At 41.8% G+C, this 14,451-nt stretch overlaps 1 protein-coding gene across 3 annotated transcripts in view; it reads left to right on the top strand.

Annotated features, from left to right (window-relative positions):
* ZNF507 (zinc finger protein 507) overlaps positions 1 to 14,451 on the top strand; it is a 162,241-nt gene that overhangs the window by 46,239 nt on the left and 101,551 nt on the right. For all 3 annotated transcript variants that reach the window (XM_085639080.1, XM_085639082.1, XM_085639081.1), the window contains exon 2: positions 5,536 to 7,676. In XM_085639080.1, the coding sequence (XP_085495206.1) occupies positions 5,541 to 7,676 (2,136 nt within the window). In that variant the 5' untranslated portion in view covers positions 5,536 to 5,540. The remainder of the gene's footprint in view (positions 1 to 5,535; positions 7,677 to 14,451) is intronic.

Below are 14,451 nucleotides of genomic sequence, written 5' to 3'. Positions count from 1 at the left end.
ACAAAAGCTGGCAGGAAAATGCAAAGAGACTTTGTTAATGAAATAGACGTGCCTCTGTAGTAACAGTCTCCTCCCATATCACTGCGAAGCACCAAATGGCGGCTGGCAAAGCGAAAGCCCCGCCCACCCGTGGAAGTCTAGCCCTGAGGAGCATGCAACACCCGTTACTCTAGCAACCGAGGCCTACGCGCATCTATGCAAAAACTTTCTCGTTCCGCTAAAAATGTCAGACAGGACCTTGCACATCCCTGCACGCAGCGGGAAGATCCAAGCCTGGGAAATAAGCCCAGTAGAAGGTAATGAGAAGCATGAAAAGAAGAAGAGGTGTGGATGGAATGCTTCTTCGTCAGTTGTCCGTGGCGTATTCCAGGGTGCAGCCGACAGGGAGGACAGTGGCGGGGGTCAGCGGGTTCTGCTTCGTGGGATTTTTGCTGTCGGCAAGCAGAGCTTCGACGTACAACTGACGGACAGCTGGTTGGTCTGGACCCCCATCCTGCCCGAAAGACCCCCAGGTAAGTACCCAAAACCTTGTGGGAATCTCCAGGATACGTGTAACATCGTCCTTTACTACAGGTTTGTTTCTTCGGGTGACAGCAGTGCCGCGTAATGTTGTTATGAAACAGCCTTGGGCGTGGCTTGCTGCAGGGCACACTTCTTGACCACACCCACCAAGCGCACACCTCACAATACCCCCCTCTGAAATGTCTCTGTCCTCAAATCGTTCCCCCACATACAGGAGTCGGGCACATTAGTCATGATCACGCAGCTGGACACACTGCTCTTCATCCCAGTATTGCACAGAGTAGCCCGTTAATCTCAAATTATCTAAATTCTTAGGCGTGAGAACTAATTGCATGTTGATGACACAACCTTTGAATTGAAGATTTCACACGAAGGCACAACCGTAAAATGGTAAAACTGCAGTAAATACATGTAAAACGAATAAAGTAACAGGGAGACCACTAAAATAGACATACAAAGAAAACAGCACTAAATAAAGAATGTGCAACAGTGTTCAGTTGGGAAATGTATTTATTGTCTTCAAAGAGATAAATGAACTCAATGAGCCTAATAAAGCTGGATTAAAAAGAAAAAAAGATTCTTGAAATAAATGCCTGACTCCACAAAAACTTTCAAGGAACAAGTTAACTAAACCAAGTTTAATTAAGTTACTAAAGGGATGGAACACTAGAAACGGAAAGAGAATGGTAGCTTCAAAATTCATTAACACATTCTTGTAAACTATATCGAGTAAAATAATTTTGAGTTGTTCTCCGTAGTACATAGCAAGAAGTACGAAAGCATGCCACTGTAGTTGTTTAACAGTGACTTGACAAACTAACTTGACAAAAAAACCTGCCCAATGAAGCCCTACTCTTCAGTCGATGCAAGGCAATTGAGAGAGCAGAACAATAAGACGTTTGCTAAATCGTTACAGACGCTGAATTAGACAGATCTGTGAAGGTCACACAGACAAAGATTGTTGGAAAGTGGAGTAGTATGTGGTATGGAAGTTAGACCTCACCATGTAATACTCTCACGACACCCCAAAGATGGTCCTTGGATTCACTCTAATAAATCCTTAGCTCAGTCCTAGTAGTGTGGCTAAGAGCAGTCAGGCTTTACAGGAGGAACATATGTTAAGCATGTCAGAGTACCAAAATGGGTGATAAGTAATTGACACAACTCAAGAGAAATCTGGCACCAATTTATAACAAGCATTTGCAATGCAATAGGTATCGCATTTACGCGAGTTTGAGCTATTGACATTGCAAATAACAATGCCTTTTATTTTTGTGTTCGTTTTTAAAACAAAGAAAAGGTATTGTCATTTACAATGCCAATAGCTTAAACTTGCGTAAATGCGAGACCGATTGCATTGCAAATGCTTGCTTTGCTTTTGTCACCCCAAGTGTGAAGGGAATGCCCAGACGAGAGCCCCGTGCTCATTGTGCCAGTGGATTCAAGCGAGCCTGGCGGATGATGGATGATACCCCGAAACTGATCCAAGAATGCTTGTTTCCGGTCCAGGGAGGACTTGGCTTTGCAGTTCGGGCTGGACTGCTCCTGAGGGGATCAAGGTCAAGACTGATTTGCATATAGCTAGGTCCAAACTGGGGTGGTGTGGTGAGGAAACAACCTTTGGATTAAACCCAGATCTGTGACTGGGGTGAATATTTTGATTTGTTCAGCATTCTGTTCATCATGTGTTCTTTTGGCTCATATTACCATACAACATCCCTTTAGAGCCATATCTATTGGCATTGCCAATGCTTGTTCCACTGCGTTTATGCCCCTGTGATTTGGCTTTTTCGTCTTGATCCTGCTACTTCCCTTACTCATTGTTTGCTTTTCAGATTTCTCAAAACTTCCCTTTCCAGTACAGGGCTTGAAAAATCCCACTTCCATTGTCCAGCAAGATTTATTCGGGATGAGCTATTTTTAGGGACTACTCGCCCTTTCTGGCAAGTTGAAAATCCTCTAACTTGGAGAAGACAACTGGCTTTTGACCTCTGTCTCTGAAAGCAAAGCAAATGTGACAAGATAACAAGATTTAAAAGCATCTTTATTGGTCACAAAGGGAAAGAGCAATAAAAATGGCATTAAATCTTGTCATTTTGTCACATTTGCTGGCTTGCAGAGACAGAGTTAAAAAATCAGCTTACCTTATTACATATATTTTTCTTTCCGGGACTTAAGTTAGAGGAGTTTGTAAAGTGAACTCTGTGACAATTGAACTGTGCAAAGCATGTGAAATGAAAGGCTGAAAGATGTCAGCCTTTTTTCTAACACAACAGTGAAATAGCTAAGTGAACTGTTCAAACATTTCAAATATATTTCCCTAGTTATGAAGACCCATTTTTGTAATTCTGTGGTGAAAAAATATTTTTATAGGATAAAAACAAATTAGAACACTTTACTTGGTGATGTGCACATTTTAAATATTTTTGCTGAAACCCAATTTCCAAAAATTGTTTATGCGCTATTATCAGAAAAACTACATGTTAGTGGGAAAGTTTTGTGCCATTTCAATGGAAAATATGCTCTCTGTAAATGGCAATGCACTACCACGTCATGCGTTCGTAACATATGTATGAAAAGTACGTTTTTAAACATGAACTGGGAATTATTACTGCTCCTGCCCGGATGACAATGCTATTAGTGAACTAAGAGGCAAGCAGAAATCATGTGTACCTATATATGGGCTTGATTCTTTTTTTACACGGAGCAAACATTTAGTCTAGTAAATAAAGAGGTTTTTGGACAGCAGAAATAGTCAACTTACGTATTTGAAGGTGCACTCTTATGTGATAATACAGAAAAAGGGGACAAAATATTTGCCTAGGATCACACAATTTGAGACCAGTTCACGGGTCAAGTACAAGTTACATGTTGCTGCATTCGCTGGAGGTGCATTTGTTTGCATTATGTATAATGCCATCTTCCTTCCCAATTTGGGAAAGCGAACGTAAGTTTTGTGTTTTTAAATTGTACCAACTGGTGATATTGGCGCTTGCCCAAATGCTTTTCTATGCGTGCCCTTAGCACTTCATAGGTTGTACGCATCAATAACACACCATACCATACTCTGACCTTAATATAGTATACAATAACAGGCCATGACGTACCATGCTGTAGAATAACTGACCATAACACTGCATATTATACCGTAACAAACCATACTCTACTATATTATACCTTACAACAAGCCATACCATACAATACAATGACAGTCCATACCATATCATATCGTACCATACTATACAATAACAGTCCATACAATAAAGCTAATACCATACTATAAAATGACAGACCTTACCGTATCATACTATAGTGCACAATGGCAGGCTGTACCACATCATACTACCCAATCCAGTCACCCCTGCCTCCTTTTACCTCTGCCCACCTCTGAACCCTCGATTCACCCTCACCTCCCTTCCCCTCTGCCCACCCCTGAACCCTAAAATAACTTCAAGAGGAATATGAAAGTGTGCTGTTAAAAAAAAAATATATATACTTACCTCTGTAGTAAAGTACTGCATGGTAAAGGTACAAATACTTACCTGTGTGGTAGAGGTCCTGCATGGTAAAGGCTATGAGGCAAATGTAGTTTGTTTTTTGTCCTAAAGTATGTTTGACAGGCCCCTTTGACTCATACACAGTTTGCCATCTTTTGACCTTTCAACCCCCCCCCCCCCCCCCCCCCACACCCAAACCTCTCCACGTCCTAGAATTTAGGTCTTGCTTGAGACAGCACATGTGCTGTCGCTTACATTTAATTTAATTAGGGGGCTTAGAAGCCCGCCCATTGCTTACCATTGGTTGGCTTCATCATCACTCTCATTTCCTTGCTTATCTTTGGTCAGCAAGTGTCGGCTTTCCTCTTCCTGTGTTTGTCCTACCCTGGAGCATGGCTCAAGTACTGCTTCCCTTGCCTAGGGTCCTTGTACTGCGTGCCGCTTTCAGGGGTACTTTATTTTCCTTTTATTTAGACCCATTTCCCCTCTCTAGCTTTGTTGCTTGCCCTGCCCCCACCAACCTCCTGCATTGTTGCTTGCCCTGTCCACCCACTCCCCCTTTGTTGCCTGTCCCTCCAGGGAAAAAAAGCGCCCAAATGTCATGCCAGAGGGTGTCAAAATGCTACAAAGAAGCAAGAAGCACTGCACCCCCTGCTCTACATGGCCTTTGTGCTGTTGTCTTCTTGCGAGGCTAAAGTAAGGATTTCAGCTCGGACATAAGATAATTAAACCTTTTTTTTTATGAAGGCAGAGAATAATCCCATACTAAAAAAATGGATCACTGCCCTTTTTGGTCAGTACTGGCTGCATCATAGCACTTTTTCCCCCTGACTTTTAACCACGCTGCTGTACCTCATGGCTAAAAGAAATTCACAAAGCCAAGAGTCATCCCATAGACCAGACCTGTTGGATTTGCAATGCATGTTCACCATACGTTAGTGCACAGCTTTGTAGTATACCCTGTATCTTATTTCTGCAGCCTCATATCCCACGCACGCAGATGTTACCCAGATCCCTGTTTATAAGTGTCAGTCGTTACTTTCACATCACACACTATAGTAAGCCTTCTCTAAACATGGTAGGGCACAACTTTGTCTACCACAAATCGATGAGCCACAAACCTAGCCAATCAGATGAGAACATAGCAATGGATCTTTGGGAGAAATTTCATAGCTCAGGCCATGACGTCATTTTCCATTGATCGGCTAATGCTCTTTGGATCGCCAACCATTCCCCTTTTCTTTAGTAGGAACGTCTCTTGCCTTTTGATTTTTTGGTGTCCGACATGAACAGTTATAGACTGGATCTCTGATTAAGTGTGCTTCTGTTATTTTCTTGCCACCTTTGACAAATGAGAGACGCTAGCACAAAAACGATGCCAGAAGGCCAAACCAAACTTGTGTCAAAGTTTGCATATATTCATACTATGTTTTGAAATATGTTTCCAAATAACCTGCATTTGGGGCAATGTTTGTAATCTTTCCCTATTGAGCATAATTATTTTCTTCTGTTTCAGATATTATGGAAGAGGGACACAGTGTTGCAGTCTTGATGCCAAAAATTGAGGCGCAAGATGCTGTAGTGATTGCTGAAACCATCATTGAGCCAACCCTTGACAGCATCGAAGATGGAACACCTTACAAAAGAACAGATCCATTAAATTACGTTATTCAAAAACTCAGCAAATTAGTAGAGAACGAGAAGTCAAAGCGATGTGTGCTAATTGGGAAACGTTCTCACTCAGACAGTTCCTTGTCACTTGAAACCGGAATCTGCGACTTCCCTGCCAAGGATACCGATGTGCCTTCTCTGCCCCCACTAAAAAAGGTTAAGAAGGACGCCCCTGCACAATATATAAGTGAAACAATTCCTCAAAGCAGCAAAAAGCCAGTGTGCTACCAATGTAGTCTCTGTAAATTGATATGTGCTACTTTTGAGTTGTTAAGCGAGCACATTAAGCAGCACGGTGAGAATAACGAAGTAATATTAATGTGTTCAGAGTGCCATTATACATCTAAACAACAGGAGGAACTTGAGGCTCACATCAGAAACCACTATGAAAGTAACAAACACCCTGTGCAATCAAAAGTCAAACCACAACCAGGCCCGCATCTTTCAAATGCAACATTTCACGAAGTCGTTGGAGGAAGCGACCGTTGTATTACGAATCGGACAAAATGGGATTGCAATGAGTCACATTCGCCTACATCCACATCTGTGGTGGGAATGGGTATTAAAAAATGGTACACCTACGAACAGTATGGAATGTACCGGTGCCTAATTTGTAGCTACACTTGTGGTCAACAGAGAATGTTAAAGACTCATGCGTGGAAACATGCTGGGGAAGTTGACTGCTCTTATCCAATATTTGAGGACGAGAATGAGCCTGGAAGCTTGCCTGATTCAACTGTAGCACAAACTCCACAAGGGAGTGAAGCAGTTGTTTTATCATTGGAAAAGAAAGTGTGTGCCCCCAATGAACGTCCTTTGCAGCTTCAAATGTCTGAGCATTTTTCACGCCAGTTGATGCCAAACGAATCACTCGTTCAAGGGACCGAAATATTGAGCCATCCAGATGCCCCCACTGTAACAGCAGAAATTGTATTGGAGGAAGAGACAATGTTTGATACAGAACAGGATACTTTGATCACTGATAGCCTGCTTTCTTCAGCTCAGAAAATCATTAGCTGTAATGAAAATATAATAGGCCATGTGAATGTAATAGTCGAACGTTTGCCCAGCGCTGAAGAAACTGTTTTGCAGAAACCTTTTATAAGAAGTGCTGACATTGAGGTAGAAAATAAACTAATTTCAGAGGAATCTGAGCTCGCCTCTAAAGAATATGTTTACCATGCAGAAAAAAATGTAGCAGGGCTTGAAGAAATATTTATTGGATGGTGCAATTCAGAGAAGCAGGAGAGCGATTTGATTCCTAGTGAGGGCAAAGCAACCAATGAGAACATCCCTCCAGCACGTCGGCGGACAAATTCTGAGTCGCTTAGGCTTCATTCTTTAGCTGCAGAAGCCCTGGTAACTATGCCGATCCGAGCTGCAGAGCTTACCCGATCCAGTTACAGGGGCATCTCAGAAGTTGCTTCTAAAGCACCTGATACAGGGCAGAGACCTGCTGATGCAAATTGTTCTGCTCTCCCAAAAATAGGTCCATTGGTTAAAAACTATTCTGACGAGGTTAATAAATTAAATTGGATTAATCCTGAAATTGTTGATATCCAAAGACACAAACCTGATTTTTCAGATGTGCCAGTTAAAATGGGAATCAGCATGTCCCTGCTCACAGTAATTGAAAAACTAAGAGAGCGAACAGACCAAAATGCAAGCGATGAGGATATTTTGAAAGAACTGCAGGATAATGCACAATGCCAACCATCAAGTGATGCCAACTTGTCTGGAACTGACTTAGTGGAGTATTTGCCCAATTCAGACAGACCTTACCGCTGTCGTTTATGCCATTATAGCAGTGGCAACAAAGGATATATAAAGCAACACCTACGAGTCCACCGTCAAAGGCAGCCGTACCAGTGTCCAATCTGTGAACACAAAGCTGAAGACAGCAAAGACTTAGAAAGCCACATGATCAACCACTGCAAAACCAGGATGTACCAATGCAAGCAATGTGAGGAGTCGTTTTATTACAAGGTAAAGGTTTGGGTGTAAACCTCTAACTAGTACCTAATTTTGAAATGTACTGTACAGCCTGTATGCCTGCAGTTGTCTTAAACCGAAAGTAATTTGGACGGTTTGCACTGGGAATGCCCAATTAGTTAATACAGACATTACTGTGTCTGTTAAAAGCTACGTAGAGGTTCAGTTCAAAATCCCATGTACATTTGCACTTGGTTATTACAAGTGCTTCTGTTAATAAACCCGGATTTACTCTGCAGTGTAGTGCATAGGCCCCTGCACCTTCTTTTCCAGTAAAAAAATGAAATCTATAACGGGGATTTCCTGTTTTAGTTTAAACCTATAATAACCAATAAAACTCCACCAAAAGAGAAATAACCCTTATTAGTGTAAACATATAAGCACTCACAAACACCTGCACTCCCACAAACTAAAATGTAATTAAAGGAAAATAAAGTGAGGGCAAATGTGTAATTATTTGTATTACTTGCTGAAGGGACCAGTACAACATGACTTGGTTATTCATGACAGCAGCAAGAAAGACTGCTTCAAGATTAATCTGCTTGCATTTTATTTTTAGGGATGTCACTAAAATTCAGTTTCTTTTTCCTTTTGTTTGTACCAGTTTTGTATGCTTGGTTAAAAAGTGCAGGGTTTAAAAGCTTGGTCTCAGCACTGTTCGAATTAGTCTATACACTGCAGAGAATCTGGGAGTATTAACATTATACCTGAGCTTTTGTTAGTGTTTAGTTCTGTCACTGATTAGTGCAATTGCTGGATCATTATAACCTTGTCCAGTATATCCTTACCACATTTTCCCATAGACTAGAAATGGATAAAAACCATTTGACACATCAGGCCCCTTTGCAGAGGAACAGGCAGAGTTGTCATTTTTTACCATGGTTTTCACAATTTTCTAATTCTTAGTAAGTTGTTTTGCGATTTTTGTGGTTTATACATACTTGCAGTTTGTGGTGGAAATAGGCATGAAACTCATGGCTGAACCCAGAAAGGTATTTATTACAGAAATGTAGACAAAATACTTAATTCAGATAGAGGTCATTTGTATACATTTCTCAAGGTTCCCCAAATAAACTAATTGTTGAAGTAAAACAAAATCAATGAAAATAAGTAGAGGATAACAAATGTGAAATTTTCGTCTATAATTCTTTTGCCCCAATGGCTGTTTTGTAAACATATTATATGCTTACATTTGGCAGACTCATCTAGTTGAAGGAATATACAGAGTTTATTTGTTGTCCACGAACGCGCAATAACCAGAGCCATCTACTGAGCTCCTGCTTATGATATTTTTGAGTACTGACCATACATCAATTCATATGATAAAATCTAATGAGTGAAAAAATTGCTAAGAAACAAACTTATGCATTTTAGGCCATATTTACCAGAGAGCACATGCGCGGTGTGTTGTGTTTGCTTACTGTTGGTTGGCTTTCCTCTAACTCTCATTTGCTTGATGCTTATTAGTCTCCCAGCTTGCGAACAGCGTGTTTGTCCCTCCTCTGCGCATTTCCTCTTTACCATTTCTTTTGATTGGCTGGCTTCTATGCTTCCACTGCTTGCTTTTCAAGCACTACTTTCTCTTTTGGGTTAAGCACTCTATGCATGTGCAGGTGTCTTCCAGTTGTCTCCCTTCTGTGCTGCTCTCCCCCTGCACCCCCGATTACTCTGTCAACCGTGTGCTTCTCCCCGCACCCTCCATGTTCGTTGCTTCTCTTCCTTCCACCCTTACTCTCCATGTTGCTTCCCCCAGTTGCTGTGGCATCCTCTCTTTCCTGTTGCTTCTCCTCCCCCATTGTGTGCTTGCACCTGTGCTTCGCCCCAACTGCTGCAGGTTTGCTCTTTCATCCGTTTCTCCCCCCCCCCCTCCCCACACCCACCCACTGTTGCGGGGATTCTGCTCATGCACAGAACTATGCACAGGAAACCAGGACCTCAGTAAATTGTAGTGTATCAAAAAACTCACCTCAGTACTCTATCCGACTAGCATCAGTGTCTCATTCGTTCTCCATATCATCTCGAAGCTACCAATAATTAGTCCGCCCAGAACAAGCGACTTAGAGTACTCTCAGGAATGGTGGAAATCAGAAACACCTTTTCGTTATTATTCTCATATCAGTCCACAACAAGAGTAATCAGAGACACGGAAAAGTTTAAAATGTTTATTTTTAACTACGTGCTCTAAGGTGCAGTATTTTTGGCTAACATAAGCAGACAAATGATTAGAAATAAAACCATCAGCATTGTTACAATTCCATAGAAAATGAAGGGAGAAATCATATTTAAAATGATAGTGGAAAACAGGTCCTATAATACCTTGTGAACCACCCTCCCTTCACTAGTAAACTAGTTTTATAAACTAATAGAAGGTCTCTAGGTTTGAATGGGGAACCCCATACCTCAAAGATCCGCTTAGGTGAATCACATCACAGGAACAGCTCTGCTCTCTGTGTCTGGAAAGGTTTTCTCCAAGTGCCTGAATCATGCATGCAAATGCAATATTAAAGGCACCCGAGTTTCAGATATTTGCAGCTGTGTGCTTGTTGTGTCTAGAGCGTGGGCCGAATTCAACAGCATACATTGTTATTTGACCTTGAGGGCTTCTGCACACAGTGTTCAGACTAAGGTCGCGGTGCACGTCTAGGGATGTGAACAACAGACCATTCTCATGTGAAGAAAAAGCAGGCAAGTAGTTTTACTTGTAATAACAGCTACCTGTAGTGTCATGTGCAAAAAGCTGCAAAGTGGCAAGATGGCGTTTAACTTCTAAAGCGCTTATGCTAATATAGCAATGTGTGCACATAAAACCCTGTCTTCACTACACCCTCCCTTGATCGGACCACGAACAGAATAGGGAAGCAATGTAGGAACGCAGAGTTCAAGTTCGAGTGAGACAGAACCAAGTCCATATATTGCCAATCCATATAATTGGTAGTGTGAGTTCGAAAAATTTGTTGGGAAAAAGAAAAATTAAAACATCTCTCAGGGGCGGTATACAGCCCATTGTGGAGTAAAAAATAAAAATTAAAAACTTTGGATTAGGACATGCGGAAGATGGACAACTGCCAATTTAATCCATCAACTTGTAGGCACAATATGTTGCAACTGCCTCCAAGAGGAAGTCATTGTAATGTTCAGTAAGTGAGTCAGCCATCCAGTCAAGTAAAGTAAATGAACATACATGTTCTTCGACAACCGGAGCATCTAGCACCATCAGAGGACAACTTGCGTGTTCTTCAAGATAACTTCGCATCAGGAAGTCATGGGCTGCAGCATATATATCCCAATTCCCTAGGATTCCGTGCGCCGCTCCACAGGCCATAGTCCCGATACCAGAACAGTCCAACTCATGAGCCACTAAGGAACTCATTAGTCAATCATAATCCAGAGCAGGAGACGCTGTGTTTGACAGGCACAAATCCAGAGCCCATTCGAATGGACAATAAAGGCAATGGGAAACAGGTTGCACGCAAGTAAAGTATGAGAACCGGAAGGACAATCCATAGGCTACGCTCAAAGTGGCCAGTGGTAGTGTTCCATAGTATTCAAGCATCCGGTTGCGCAGTTGAAGCAACCGGGGCAAGCTGTCGTGTGGCAAAGATCGTGCAGCCATTGCGGAGCAAACCAATCAACAGCAGCACACCAGCAGTCAAGGCGAGAATTAACGGAAGCCCTCCGAAGACGCTGGAAAAAATAGAATGAAAAAATGCCCAAACCAAATATTGTTTGGAACGAGGTCACAAGGCCGGAGCCCACAACTTTGAAAAAATGCACCAAGCCAGTTGTTGATGAGGCATTGAACGTAGTGTGAATCAGAGCACCGAAATCAAGTGGGAGATTAGTATTTAAAAGCGCATGCACCTCGGTGCGGGTGTTTGCTACGTGAAGGACAAATGTTTCACGGGAGGAAGTCAGGGCGACTTCTTTTTGAGACAATAGAGCCCTTATTCTGCTCATATTTTTGAACTCTGCTTTCAAGGTTGGTATGGAAGCCAGATGGATACATTCAGTCTCTCATGCGGGGGTGGGAAAAGGACATTCTTACAACAGACTACTCGTTGTGACACAGTTACAATGTACGGAATCCCTACTAGCATCCCGCAGCATGCCTCATTATTTAAAAGCAAATAACTACCGTTTGCTAATAACGTGAAAGTGGGTGTGATCACTGGCACAGGATTTCCCTTCAAAATACAAACTAAATTCGGGGCGTGAACGTTGCATGCGCCATGCAATTGGATGTTCCTACAGACTACGAGTGATCAGGTGTGGAAGTGCATTCCTCTCCTTTTAAATAAACCTCTTTACCCTCTCTCAGGCACCTGTATGTAAATGGGAGTGACCAAACTTCATGCAGGAAAGCGGTACCCAATGGTTCGTATCTGCCTAAGGCATAGTGTTTCATACATGAACTGAACTTAAACAATAGAAATGGTAGAGTGATTAATCCATGGATAAGCCACACAGCTGAGTTCGATTTGGCTACAGAAAATGGTAAATGTTCCAACTTTTCAATATGCAATAGTGAATATGTCGCATCCTTCATAGACATGAACTGTTGTTTATCAGTCCGATTGAACTGCAAGAATAAAGATGTAGTATTCATGTAGTCCCAGGGAACTTTCCCAGCCTTCAATGTTTGTAAAGTCCATGCGAACTGCATTATAGAACGCAATTGATTTTGACCATGGTATAAAACAGACATATCATCCAGTACAATATCCACAACAGATGAAACAATATTATCTAATGTGTAAATTCTGGAAGAAAGGGTGTTAATGCTATTATCAATGACAGCAAGCACTTTTTCCAAATTTGCTTGATCAATAGCTCTTAATCTAGAAGCAGCTTCAATTTGAGATAGTTTCCAAACTTCGTTGTAAACAGCATACACCCATATTTTGGACCTGCCACCCACAGGGCCCTTAACAAAATCATTCAAATCTACTTTGTCATTTAATTTGGACAAATGAAGTTTAACAGATGCCAAGGAGGAGTGTTGCAGCCAGTTTTGACATAATTTACCTACGGAATAGGTAGTGACGGAATGGGAAGATTCAAATCTGGGATGTACTCTAACCTGTGTATAGCCAGGGAGCAGACCCAGAAAAATTTTTTGACAGGAATCTGAACTTTTCTGCCATAACAACCAACCTTCGGGATCCAGGGCGGACATATTAAAGGCTGTATTAGTAATTAGGGACTGCAATTCATCAAGGGACAGATCAGTGTGATTATCCCATGTTGGATAAGCGCCCAGATCAAGAATAGATGGGGGAATTCATCTTTTTAGAAGTAGCCAATCCAAAACAGATGGTCTGAAAAATAGTAGAATTCAAAAACAGGTCGTTAGGTATAAGGCATGCAAGATGCAGTGCTTCTGTGCCTTGTACCTGCCATGCTTTAGAACCCCAAACAGATTTAAGATCAATGGTATCTATCCACAGCTCATAGCCTCCTACAGCTAATTCACCCATAAAAGAATTCGAATACAGTAATTTAGTGTGGGTCAGTCTAACTTTGAAAGCTGACTCAGCAGCCATTTTAAAATAAAAGGCTTCAGGCTTAGATGCCCTGAAATCAGAAAAATATGTAAATTGTTTCACTAGAGTTTTGGAGCTGTCTTCAATTGGTGCTGGACAATGTTCCCATTGTGTATAATTAACAACATTTCTAAATGTATTCGCTTTATGCAGGAAATGATTGCCATAGTGTTGATAACAAAACAATTCTCCTTAATTTGCTGTGTCTAAATACAAATCTTCAGCATCAAAAGCAGCATAATATTTCAAATCAGAAAAAAGAGCCTCAACGGCTCGGACATCCCAATCATCAGAGCGTATGTTTTGTTTCACAACATCCCCCATAGAAACACAAAGTACATTGGGGACATTAATCACCTCTGTGGGACCATGAATTTGAAATTTTACATCATCCCATACAATCCCATCTAACACGGGCCAGGCAGTAATGTCAACGAAAGTCTGGTCTCTCTTCATGATGTGTGATGAGGAGTGGGGTGCCAAAGTTCCATCAATTAATCTAATTACAGATCTTTCGGTCAAATAGTGTCCATTCACCAAATGGAAAAAGACAACCACAAATCCAATGGACATGAACAAAAATATAGATATGAGCCCCAGCCAAATGGAAGTCCAAGGGGGAATTAAAAAATGTCTTTTAAACCAAACAGCAAAAATAGAAATTGTCGATGGGGCATTCGATGTTGTAGAGTTAGTGTCAAATGTAAAAGGTGACGCACTTTTTTGTAAACCAGGCAACGACACATCTGTGGGATAAGTATACTCAGTCTCTTCAACTGGACCACCAGCCGGTGGAGGCAATAAAGGATTTGTAGCTGTATGCATCTCAATGGCAACGTCAGGCCTGTTGGTATGTGCCGGAGCCAAAACAGAATTTCTCAGCATTGCTTGACAAGAGACCGCTGGAGTCATACTAAGAAGAATCGGCCACTCGTTGTAGTCTGACATTGTCAATGGAGATGTACCTGTTATCCTTGCGACCAGGAAGTGGAAGTAAAATGACTGTTCTTGTACCCTGCACGCCAAGCACTGGAACCGGTGCACGATAAGAGGGGCCAAACTCCTTCTTGTTCTCCACCTTCTCATGGACCAAGTCACCAACTCGAGGTAGCCAGCCAACTACCGGAATCTGAAGTGCAGCATCAGTTGTGGAGGGCGAGTGTTCCTTTGCAAGACTGTCTCGGGTCTCTTGTAGATTCTGTAATACAGCAGAATGATCATCTACG

Source organism: Triturus cristatus, chromosome 12 (genome assembly GCF_964204655.1).
Source record: "Triturus cristatus chromosome 12, aTriCri1.1, whole genome shotgun sequence".
In the NCBI taxonomy this organism is placed as follows: domain Eukaryota; kingdom Metazoa; phylum Chordata; class Amphibia; order Caudata; family Salamandridae; genus Triturus; species Triturus cristatus.
The sequence above is the reverse complement of the archived record's forward strand: the minus strand, read 5'-3'. Positions and strand labels throughout refer to the sequence as shown.